The 12,633-nt window shown below is 35.3% G+C and overlaps 1 protein-coding gene across 3 annotated transcripts in view; it reads right to left on the reverse strand.

Moving 5' to 3' along the window:
• The window catches only part of PDS5A (PDS5 cohesin associated factor A), an 85,885-nt gene that overhangs the window by 41,526 nt on the left and 31,726 nt on the right, over positions 1-12,633 (reverse strand). For all 3 annotated transcript variants that reach the window (XM_037391732.1, XM_037391741.1, XM_037391746.1), the window contains exons 3-9: positions 9,164-9,367; positions 8,675-8,761; positions 7,766-7,863; positions 7,141-7,267; positions 2,753-2,833; positions 1,227-1,367; positions 51-166 (exon numbers count right to left, since the gene is read on the reverse strand). In XM_037391732.1, coding sequence (XP_037247629.1) covers positions 51-166; positions 1,227-1,367; positions 2,753-2,833; positions 7,141-7,267; positions 7,766-7,863; positions 8,675-8,761; positions 9,164-9,367 — 854 coding nt within the window. The remainder of the gene's footprint in view (positions 1-50; positions 167-1,226; positions 1,368-2,752; positions 2,834-7,140; positions 7,268-7,765; positions 7,864-8,674; positions 8,762-9,163; positions 9,368-12,633) is intronic.

Raw genomic sequence — 12,633 nt, forward strand, 5'->3', positions numbered from 1 at the left:
TTCAGAACAAAAAGAATAGAAATTTGGAATTCTATCCCCATTTCTCTTACCGCCCAAGAAAGCACTGCCAAAGAGGACGATTCTGTGTGGCCAGATCAGAATCTTTGGAGCCAAAGAGTTTAGCCAGAAGTCGAACAACAGCCAAACGTTCTTCTCCATCATTGCTCTAAAAATCAAAACATGAGAGAGGAACTGTAAATCATTATCTGTAACATCTTAATAATAATTTCTGGCTTCCTTTTCCTTCTGCTTTTATAAGTTATAATAAAAAGTGAGTTTGAAATAATTTCTGATATCCTCAGTCTCCCTAATTAGAGTATTAGATGAATATGAGTAAAAATATAAAAATACCTATTAAGTTAACATATTACAGCTATTGAAGAGATGGCTGTGCTTTGAAAACGTCTTCTCTTCCAGGAATAAAAACCTCACGCACAGTAGTTTGAATAACATACATCCTTAACAAATTAAAAAATGAACGATCTTATTTCTTTTTTAAAACATACTCATCAGACTATTTCATGTGTGTGGAAAAGACACCAATTAAGGTGTTATAAATACATGTGCACTAATAAAAGATATAAGAAATTTCACCAAGTACCTACATCTTGGTTATTTTTGTTAGTTGCCACCACACCCTACATATACATGTACAGGCATAAAATTATTTATTTTGTCTACTTACAATCTTATGGAAGACAAAGGGCTTTTTAATTTATAAGAACCCAAACCCCCAAATCAGAATAAGTTAGCTATTTCCAAGGAGTCAAAAGAAGTCAGCTGACTTGTTAGCTGATTATGATAAATCTGAGAAAATATTAAAAAAAATCCCTCTATTATTAAAACATTATTTCAGAAAATTCTGCAAATCAATACTAAAGCTGACTCACTTGCATTTCTTGAGAAGTCAACACAGCCTAATTACTTTATAAATTTCAAGTGAAATCCAAAGACTAAGTACATATAACTTTTGCATTAGATCATATGAATTTATCATTATAATTACTATATATTGTGTGCAAATATAAGTTTGCAAGCACAGAAAGCACACAATTGTATACAACTTTCCAGTGTCCTTCCTTTAATACTACATTTCTCTTTAAAATAAAGCGTTAAATATGAAATTTTTATCCCTCCAGTAGAACACTTATTTAAAATTCTACACCTCTACACTCTTAATAGCCACACAAATTTTATTACTTGTCCAAAGCTACATTGTAACCTACCTTCAGCTTGAATTCAAGCTGTGGCATGACAGACAGCAGTAAATGAGGATCTATGGCAAAAAGCTCTTGTATCAAGTCAAATACGTGTTCTGATAAGTCACTTACTGAAGACTTTCCCAGTACCAGAACCTGGTTAAAAAACTAGAATACAAACACTATAATTTAGCAGATTTTCCTTCATTAATGCAAACACTATTTTAAAAAAGTGTTTTAATTTAGCATCATTAATATTCTAATTCTAATGGAAGGTATTCAATGAACATTTTTTCACTACATCAAAGCATTTCACCCTTAGTTTTGTCTCAAACAAATTACAAACAAACATTCTTCATAGTTCAGTTCTATTGCTTCCATCAGGATTGCTTAATTCATAGTGATTTCACAATTTAAAATATCAATAACCATCTCACCAGAAAAATTAATAAAACAATTGTTAATTTAAAATGTATATTCATCCAGTAGAAATCGAGGGGAGAAATTTAGTATCTCATTTTAACTTTTCTTATAATTTAAAAACAATCCAAACTGAAGGCCATCAAATGTTGAAAAGGAAGCTTCTCTACTTTTAATTAATTTTAAAGAATGTCAGATGACTTTATGATATGTCTTGTGGTATTTGACAGTAACGTACCAAGGCTGCTAGCAAACTAACATAAACCAAAACACAGCAGCCCAAAATAGGAATGATTTCTTTTGGATTTGTTAAATTTTAATAAGCTTGATATACTTCCTATTAGATACTGTGGGTTAATATTGGTATTATTTGAGCAGTGCAAATGCTACAAAGCTATTACACACTTGAATAAGAAAGTAGGACCAACTCAAAGGTCACTCTATGGACTATCCTGTTTCCAGCTATAACTAGTTGCAAAAACTTTGAAGTAACAGAGGAATTGGAAAGCAGCACTTGTTAGTGAGATTCTTGAGCTTTTACTCACTGATTAACCTTTTATGAATTTGCCTAATTCCCTTTTTAAACTACTCTGACTTTCAAGAATTCTATTGGCTTCAGCACCAACGAAAGGCAACAGAATGGACCAGACTACAGCCTCCGCAAGACTGTAGTAGCTATTTTAAGAGGTAGAACATACAACACTGACATTCAACAAAGGGAATTCTAGTAGAAGGAAGCCTTATAAAAAGCTCATTTCTTTTAGTCTTTATGACTAAAACAAGTTTAGGATGAAAAAAATCTAGTAAAAAGCTGGTTGTTTGAAATGCTTCATCCTAAAGCTTGGTATGAAATGAGGCTGTCTCATTGCTGGACATACGAAACACTAACAATTCTTTTTGTTGCAACAGGATTTTTTTGGCAGTCACCTATTTTAACAGCCTAGATTTAGGCTTAGCTTTAGACTGAGATGGGTAAAAATTAATTTCCTCTTCACTTATTTGAAACACCTTGCATACTTCTTCAACACCAAGCTAATATCCTATTTGGAAAATGTTATTCTTGTAGCTGCATTACAAAATGTGCAAAGAATACTTGTTACTTGTAGGTAACATGGATTAATTAATTTACATACATTGGCAATACATGGTTCAATGGTCTGGACGGTCCTTTTCAACAGGACTTTTGCAAGATCAAATGCTTGTTTATTAAGGTTCTGAAATAAAGAAGATATAATAATAAAATTTTAATAATACAAACTATTTCAGATCAATTTGCTCTCCCAACCTTAAAAGACCATGAATTTAGAAAGATATGTTTTACCATGAACTTATTTGTTTTCAAAGCTAAGTTCAGTTATGTTAATTCCACAACTACAGACCCAGAAAAATCCTAAAACTTTTTTCCATACACTTAAGAGAAATTGAACCCAAAACCATCACTTCTTCTAAGACTTTATCACTCCAATTGTTACCTTTAGCATTGTATTCGTATCTATAGTTTTCCCATGCAATCACATTAAAAAACTTGAAGAAACATCATCACACCTCCACACTTTGATAATTAACGTGCACCAAATTTTGCCACTGAAAAATGAACTAAACCAACTTACTATTTAAATATGGTTTTGTTTCCCCTTCACATACTCATTGAAGGTACACCTTGTAGCAAACGTCAGCTTTTTCTAAATGGTAAAACTGTGCACGGACTTCTCCATGGACTGTACTGTCTGGTCTGTGATAGCCTACCGAAAGCACTTACACTTGGACAGTCAGATGCAAACTTTTCAAATGAACATTTGATTGCAACATAACAAATCTGAACATCGTTTTTATTATCCTTGAGCAAGATAAGAATGTAACTGCACATCTGAAAAATGTGACTGTCCAAATCTGCACAAAATCCAATATGCAGTATCTCATCTCATCTAGGGATTAATGCAGCATGGAGGGGGGGAAGAAAAAGCCACACACAAAAACCCCAAAAGGCAGGTCTTTTAGCTGATTGCCCTGAAAATTACAAATGACTGCAGACAAAACACAGTTAAAGCCTAAGGATGACTGATTCTTGGAAAGACAGTATTTGGCAAGTCTACATTGAGAATGACTCCCTCATGCTCTTTTAGCTAATGAGATGACAAACCAAAAGATAGTTCATCAACTGGTAGTGAAGCAAAACAAATGGCCAAGGGCTCAAACAAGTACCTCCTCAGTCACTACAGCACTAAACTGATGTCTCATTAAAGACGACAGACTGGTACGTATAAACTCTTCTCAAAATCAAACCAGCACAGCTTCTCTCCAAACTTGTTGGCCGGTATGCCTGTATTAAACTAGAGGACTGCCAACCTCATACAGAAAATATATTTTATTTGGATCTTCAATACAGTTTCAAAGATTTCTCTCAGTGACATTGTGTTGGGTTTTTTCCCCTACACAGGCTCACCAGCGCTAAAAAAAATAAATATACACCACACAAAACCCAAACCGACACCACATACATACACAAAAAAAACCCCAACCCAAAACCCACAATCAAACCAGAACCCCAAAACCCCTGAAGAACCAAACACCAAAACAAACTAGAAAAGACATATATCTTGATAAAAACCCCCAACTATTAATCAATAAACAATTAATCAATCTCTTAAGGGACAAAAGAAGCCTTGAAGATCTGGATTGGTTATACTGTGGAGGATGCATAAGAAAATACTGATTTTAAATACATGAAATATATGTTTTTAAGGAATAACCTTGATAGATTGTGAAGAAAAATATTTACTAAATATCGCTGGCTTTAAAGTCAACAAAAAGAACTAGTTTGATGTCCTATGTGGTCTGAGCAAAACATGAAATGCCACACTGCTACTGAAAACCTGGATTCACTATAGGAGAGCCACATTAGCACACACACAGAGAACAATGTACAGTAAAGCCACTTTACTAAAAATGGATATACAAATGAATATAATTTAGATGCTGTGGTAGACTCCATGTCAAATCCAGGTACTCGTATGTTTTGCTCTTTTTTACTGCAATATTGTCTTACAAATGGAAGAGGTTAAAAAACAAAACTAACAAATAAAAATAATTCAAACAAACAAAAAACCCCACCAAAATCTAGAAAGGAATATAATACATTATCCAAACCATGTATTTCAGCTCCTTTACAAAGATGAAAGTGCAATCATCTAGCCACACTGATACTTTTATTATTTCACAGCAGAGAATGACTAGTATTCAATTGCTTTGCACAGACAAACAAGCATTGTTATTACATGTTCTCTACAAGAAAATAAACTGTGCTTTCTGATTTATACACATAAGGAGAAACAATTAATATAATCACAGAATTTCCTAGGAGATCTGTTCATGAAAGGAGAACATAATTACCACAGTCAAACTCTGCTAGGCAGAGCAGACAAAAGAACTTTCTGTGGGTTCTTGTTTTTTGGGGTTTTTTAAAACTACCATGGTAAAACAGTAGTTTAAGTTTTGTTGTTATAGGAAACAAACACGTTAATGCAGACCAAAACACTGACCGAAGTCTGACACTGAGCAGTGACCGCAGCATATTATTTGCTCAGTCATGATGGCCAAGACCCATAAGGACTGGCCACCAGTCCTCTAAGAGATTATAAATATACAGTACAACCCAATATTTACACCAAGTTTACCTCCCTCTATCAGAGCCTTGCTTGAGCATTTCCTTCACTAGGTAAAATTAAATGATTAAGCTAACAATGTTAATGCTAAAGGATCATGTCCATTTTTACTTTGCCTACACCAAATAGTCACAACACACTGTTCCATTGTACAAGGTTTACACCAGGTCTTTGCGTCCTCAGAGCAACGCTCACCATTGTTAACAGCATCACCCAGCACCTGACACACATCTCCACCCCTCTATTCCACTCCTGATCTCTACTGCCTATAACTGATTAGAAACAACTTACAAAGAACAGCGTGTTTTCAAAACTACTCTTTTCCCATTGTTCTGAATAAGAGCCCTCCCTTCCTGTTAGCAGTTTTAATAAAAGACATCATCTCGTTGCTGTCAATAAAAATGAGTTGACAGAATGATATTCCCATCTCATGGTCACAACAGAAGGAATGCAAACTAACCTCAGATGATAGATACTTTTATGTACCCATTGCCGAGATCTCACAGCTAAATGACAATGGCCAAGGCTTAGTCATTCCTGTGCTATACATTTCCATGAATTCCCCCTCTCTAGGTAACCAAAGTAATAATCTCTGCTCTTATGTGCTAATTTAACTTTAATTATGTAGTCATGGATGGAGCTGCCTTAATTTTGTCATTATTTTAAACTAATACATGAACAAACAGAAACACATACTTGGTAATCAAAGCACAGTTCATTTACTGTAGGCTCATGCAATTTTCAGTAAGAAGCACAAGTGTTTTAGCAAAGGAATTTTCTTGGTCAATGCAGGCCAACACCAGCCTACCTCTCACTTCCCCTGATTTCACAGCTAAGGGAGTTGCCTTTGTTGTGCCTTCCAGTTTATTTAGCCATTACGGTAAAGGTAGTTCAAAAGCTCAACTGCAGATCCAGTGACCAGACAGTAAGTCACACAATGAAACCGGACAGACAGCATCAATGGCACTTCACGAAGCTGACTGTAAAGGGGGAGACTGAAAAACCTGTAGAAGTAGCTGCATAGATGAGGCTGAGACAACACCTGCATGACTGCACCAATCTGCTAGGAGGGGCTCACATAAGACTGCTCCAGGATGGGGGGGCATGTCACTTATAAGTGAGCGAAAGGGATGCTGAACTCTGCAAAGAGCAGAAAGCTTATGGAACCCATAAAAGAATATGGAGCACTAAAAGCAACTAAATAAAAAGGCTGGGGGGGAAGCACTACACTTCAGGTAATAATTTGGTTTTATTAAAATGAAAGTTTAAGGGGGAAAGACACTGCAGGGGGAAACAACTAGGGAGTTACTGGCAAGCTGAGGCAAGCAGCAAGTCACCACAGAAGTCTTGTGGAAGTCTTCCCCGTGACCCCCGTGTCATCGTGCCCCCCCCCCCCACCCCCCACCCCCTTTTTTTTTTTCAAACAAATCACCACCACTACCCCTAAACAGCCCCACCCAATAAAACCCCAATATCTTTTCAACGAAAAAAATGCAAACAACCCAAAATCCAAACCAATCAACAACCCACAACCTTTAAGATATAATGTTTTCCTATTACATTTGCTTGAAAATACTTTATTTTTGTTTCAGTACAGAGTTCCTGAGGTAGCAAGCAGGCAGAATCTCTTGATACTAAATAATCTAGACACAGCTAATGAACATCACCAAATTGATTCCCAAAAGAAATTGTCAATCCACTGTTACAAGGCTGGGGAGAAAAAAAAAAGCAGTCGTGACTGCTGAAATGTGTGGAGAGATAAACAACAAGCAAAAGGCAGTAAAAACTGTTATAATGGTTATACTACTATATAGATACTATATAGATACTATGCTACTATAATATTTTATTTTGCAGACCTTGTGTGCAGGAATGAGGTTAATCAAAATCGAGTCCAGCAGCTCCTGAGTTACTCCATCGCCTTCCATGATGATAGAACTCATCAAATCCAGCATATGCATTTGTACCTTCTGGTTGTGGCTATTACTAAGATGATAAAGAATATTATCAATACTAATTTTCAGACCTGATGAATACTAACAGTACTGTTAAGAAACAATGTCTGAAGCTGTCCAGCTTGCCCTCCCATACACTCTCCACATTCACAAACTATTTTGTGCCTTTCCTTTCTTATAGAAAGCTTCACAAACCTAGAACACGCTAGCTTTGCTTTAAGAAGTTAAACAAATCAAAAAAGAAGAAAACAACAACCATGGAAATGCAAATGTAGGTAAATGAGTCAAAAATGAAGTATGTCATTGTAACGTGGACAAGAAATTTTAAAACACATCTGCTTTTAGACACACACCCCTCCATATTTTCAGAAATTTGCACTGATTTTTCTTTCCCTGTATCTCCTTGTTTGGAGGAATAAAGACTTGTTCTGTTCAGACATCTGTATTTGTAGATTATGCAAGGATTCAGCCTACCCCCAAAACTGATGATATTTTGACATTTTAATATAATTGAAGCAATTCAACTTACTTGATAACTGAAAAAAGAGTCCTAAAAAGCTGAATAAAAATTTCATTGCAATCTTCCAACTCAAAGCAGATGTTGTAAGATTTAACCCAAGCTAAATTCTAAAACAAAAATAGGATATTCAGGATATTACAACTTCATATTAAGTCACATAAAAATAATCACATTAGTTACTTTTTTTTTTTTATTATTTAAGGAAAAATATTATATAAAGGACAGTAAATCCTTTGGGGAAGGAGACTGGATATTTGCTGTGCATATAAAGAAATCTTATTACAAAGGGGTTTTGCAATATACAACCAGAAAAAAACCTAAATATAGAATAATCTCATTTCTTGTATATCAAAACAGATTGACAGAAACTGTTGTTATCGTAACTCCGTGTTTCTAGATTTTTTCTTCATGCTATGAAACAATGCAGTTTTAAACATCAATAAAAGGTTTACAAACAAGATACTTTTCCTAAATGCACACTGATAAAACCCCCACACTTCTTGTCAAGAGTAGGCTTTTCTAATGTGTTTAAACAAGTATCTTATATGCTTCTCCCATCATCAATATAAGCAATTTGCATTTTAATCAGCATTTGAAATGCTCTCTTGATGAGGTAATATAACCTTAAGTGTGCATGATACAAATATCAACGTACAGAATTGTAAGATAAAGAGGTTTAATGTTAATAAATACCAATCATTTTAACATGTCCTCAACTATAGGCTGCATGAACTTATTAAATGCAAACAGAATTATAACTACTAAAAGAATCAATTCATTGAACTTTAATGAGTTTGGTGTGATTTACAGAATAAAAGAAGTTTCCCAAACATACTGGCTCATCTGGAAAAAGACTGATTACATTTCTTAGGCTTACAAGCAAATACCATATACTGAAATTTACAATTACTGTGTTACCTCTAACAAGTAAAAGTATCTGTTAAATTGAGGGCTCTTCGTGTCCTCCAAGCCTTTTAATTGTCTTGTAATAAACAAGAATATGTCCTGTCAAAAAACAATAAAATGTTTACAAGCTTGATTCAGCAGAGAATAAAAATACAACCCTTTAGTAGTGACATCTACCCACACTTACAAACTCATGATATGAGAACATTACTCTGTCTTTTTTAGGCCCTGACACAAAGCTATCACTAACAAGACATACTAATTATCGACTTCCTTTACACATCTCTGGCCTTTCAAAGTACTATACTGACTCACAGGACTAAAGCAACATCTCTTTAATAAAACTGAATATCAGCCTAAATGTGAGTAAAAAATTTTTTTCAGTTGGCTTTTTTTTGTTTGGTTTTGGGTTTGTTTATCTTTTTGGAGTGGTGGTGGCTTTTTTTCCTCAGTAAGAGAATGAGGTAGAAAGAAAGCCTTTATTTTATAAAGCATTTTTACCTTAAGTTTGTCATGGGAAGTATATGGAGCTTCAGGAGCATAGATACGAAAGATATCAGCCAAGCAACATGCTACAAGGAGGCGCACATCTTTATTGGGATTCCTGAGGAAGAATTCAGATGCAAGGTGCAAGGCTAATGGGAGATACTGTTGCTTCTCATCCTCTGAGTCCTGGTCCATATCCATGAAAGTTTTTACCACCATCTGAAAAACACAGGAGAAAAAAAAATTAGTTTCAGTGCTTTCTACTTTTATTCCTAGCTACTGAACAATACTTTCTAAATGGATGCAGTGCTATCAGTACACGTTCCACTGCACAATGACAGTACTAAAACTGTTTTGGTAGGAGAAACATCAGAAAAAGTGTTAATCTGATACTTAAAAGCTTACTGAATTTGGTATTTTAAATTAAGACACTGAAAAATGCTTTGCACCTCTGCTTATTTTGCCAATCTTAACCTTAGGTGCAGCACAGAAACTGCTGCACACTGATGAGGTTGGAGATGGCAGCATCTCTTCATCAAAGCAGTCCCAGATCACTTCAAAGTGAAGACTTGCCTCAGTATAGACAGTGTGAGGGGCTGCAAGCCATCTTGTCTAACATACAGGCCCCAGTATAATGCAGCTGCTTTAAGAGCTATGCCAAGGCTTGAGAGGAGCCTAGGAGTCCAGTCTTACACTCTGCCTGTATCAAGGCACAGAGTTCAAGAACTACGTTACATATGCACAATCCTTTTATCTGGTTTAAACAAACTAGACACCAGATTAAGAATTTAATCCCTGATGTAAAATATGTCTAATGCTGCAGATCTATTATTTCTGTATCGTCAAAACTACATCTATAGCCTTACCTACATAATGAAAAAGAAATCAACTACATGGCTTCCTTGTTTCTCCTGGTGCAGCTATGAACTACTAATTCGTACGAAATGCCACCAAAAGTGTTTATTTTTAATTATTATAGTGTCCCAGTTAATTGAAACTTCTCAACATAACTATCTGGCAAAACTGAAAGTGAAAATTTAGTGTGAAGAAACAAAGAAGTTGCAAGTTTAACTTTTGGAACAGGGTTTGTTAGAGGATAAGGATGTCAGCACAGAACCAGATGTACCACAGATTCGTAGTATGACCTTAGCTAAAATCAAGTGTCCTGTTCCTCCATGTCACTTGAGCATCCTTAGGAGTTAAAACTCTGAAGGACAGCCATACTGCATACCAGTAGGATTTAGTATACCTATTACACACACGCAGTAAGAGATGTAAGAGAAAATACAGAATGATAGATCTTGATGGGTTAACTTCACCACTAAAATATTAACATCAAAACACAAGAGAAGACTGAACCCACACAGCTAATAAACACATCTCTTAGTCTTATCACAATTCCTTTGTTATTGTGTCATTCAAATGGTACTAAGGTTGTTCCTCCATTATTAAGCATGCCCCCGCTTCCAACATGAAAACACTGTCTTTCAGCTTTACATCCTCCCTGAGATTTGGAACCCAGTTTTAAACTCAGTAGATCTTATAAATTAACATAAATGTTTGACAGGAACCTTTCCTACAGTATGTTACTTAAAACTCCTCAGTTCCTACAAATGTACGTTCCTTCATGTACATTTCCTTACAGCAAAACCAAAAATCAAGAAAGGAACAGAGCGGAGAAAAAACAAACCCAGAAACAGAATAAAAGAGAACTTTACAGCCACAGCCCATAAAAATCCAAATTCTACCTGCATTGGCCTGGTCCCCTAAAAATATTGTTGAACTCTATTTTGAAGCACTAGCTGAAAGGAATAAACCATTCCTCTATTGACAGCACAGGCCTGTCTGTTATAGCACCACACATCACCTGTCCTTCCTAGATACCAGAATTAAAGAAAACAAAACAGATTCTTTCAATAAGAAAAGATTATTCATAAAAAAACAACCAAACCAAACCAAAAAAACAACAAACCAACAAAAAGAGAAGAAAACCCAAAAAACTAGAACTTCAACCACTCAAAAACCCCCACTACCACACCAAAACCAAAAACCCCACATTAACACCCTCTCTGGTAGTGGCACGATAAGGAATAACAGCCTTTATCTGCAGCGTGGGATTCAGATAACTGTTACTGAAGGCTTTAAGAACAGGGTAGAAATGACTAAAAGATCTGTGGATACTACCTAGAGACTGATGGTAAACTGCATCTGTACCATGTAAACTTGCCCCACTAAAGTTCCTTCCAGCCATTTTACCAATTTTATAGATAAACTGTAAGTGACCTTTTGATCTTTCCCATAAGCCCCATCTCCTTTCTCCCTATGCATATCATAAAATTCGTAACCAGAATACACCCTCCTAGATTCAGATCTCTTTTCAGATTCTTATATTCATATAAGGTAAGGCAGGATGGTGCTGTGAAAACTCATGCAACTCTCCCATTTGTTAACAAAATGTTAAGATATTATGGGATTAAACTAATGAAATTAGTCTTTAACACCGTCTCGCCTGTTTGAAAACACACCAGCCTTATGGATTTTCCTACATTGCTCTTGTATTCAGAAAGAACTGCCAGCAAATATCCATAAAACCTCATTCTATTTCCATGCAAAGCACTCCTTGAGATTTCTATTATAAAATAGCATTTGGGCAGTAATTGGGCCATTGGCAAGCTGTAACTGTGATTTAACGTACTGATCTATGTTTCCTCCATTGTTTCTTTATAGTCCCAGATCTGCTTGTATTTGTGTGCTGTCTTTTGTTATATAATAAAGTCTTTGGTGCATGACGTTTTGTCTACAGCACGCAAAAAATAAACAGAATACTATCTTGATCTTTATCTAGGATCCCAGATACCAAAGCAATAGAAGTAATATGTGTATGGGGTACACCTATAGCATAATGTAAATAATGAAAGTAATAGATAAACAAACTACACAGAGCTATTCCATGGTTAAAAGCATGACATTAAATTCTTGCTAGTGGCAGGACACACAAGATTTGAGAAAGGGAATTAATAAAGACTTGCATTTAAGTACAAATCCATAAATTTGTTGGGTTGCCATCGTAGTTCAACAAAATAATTCTATACTTTTCTTGAATACATGCAATTAACTATATCTAAAATCCTACAGCCTGGGAGAAGTCTCTATAGCCAAGCAGTTATTGGCACTGATTACTTACAATAATTATTTCCAAATTCCTGCTGATCTACATATAAGATTAACTGTTAAAATAGAAGAAAGAAAAAATGTCCAAATATTAAATGCAATATATGTCTGGCTCTTCATACTCACTGGAAAGTCAAGAACTTGCTTAAAATTTTACCAGTTACAGGACTGGTACTTTTTGTTCCCAGTACAACTGAAAAATTAGTCATCAAGCAACCATCAGAGAGCAACTTGAGTCTTTAGAAGTACAAGACACTGCAAATTTGATAAAATCACTTACTCATAATAGAACCGCATATCCTGAAGTACTGCAC

This window comes from Falco rusticolus, chromosome 1 (genome assembly GCF_015220075.1).
Source record: "Falco rusticolus isolate bFalRus1 chromosome 1, bFalRus1.pri, whole genome shotgun sequence".
NCBI classification, from domain to species: Eukaryota; Metazoa; Chordata; class Aves; order Falconiformes; family Falconidae; genus Falco; species Falco rusticolus.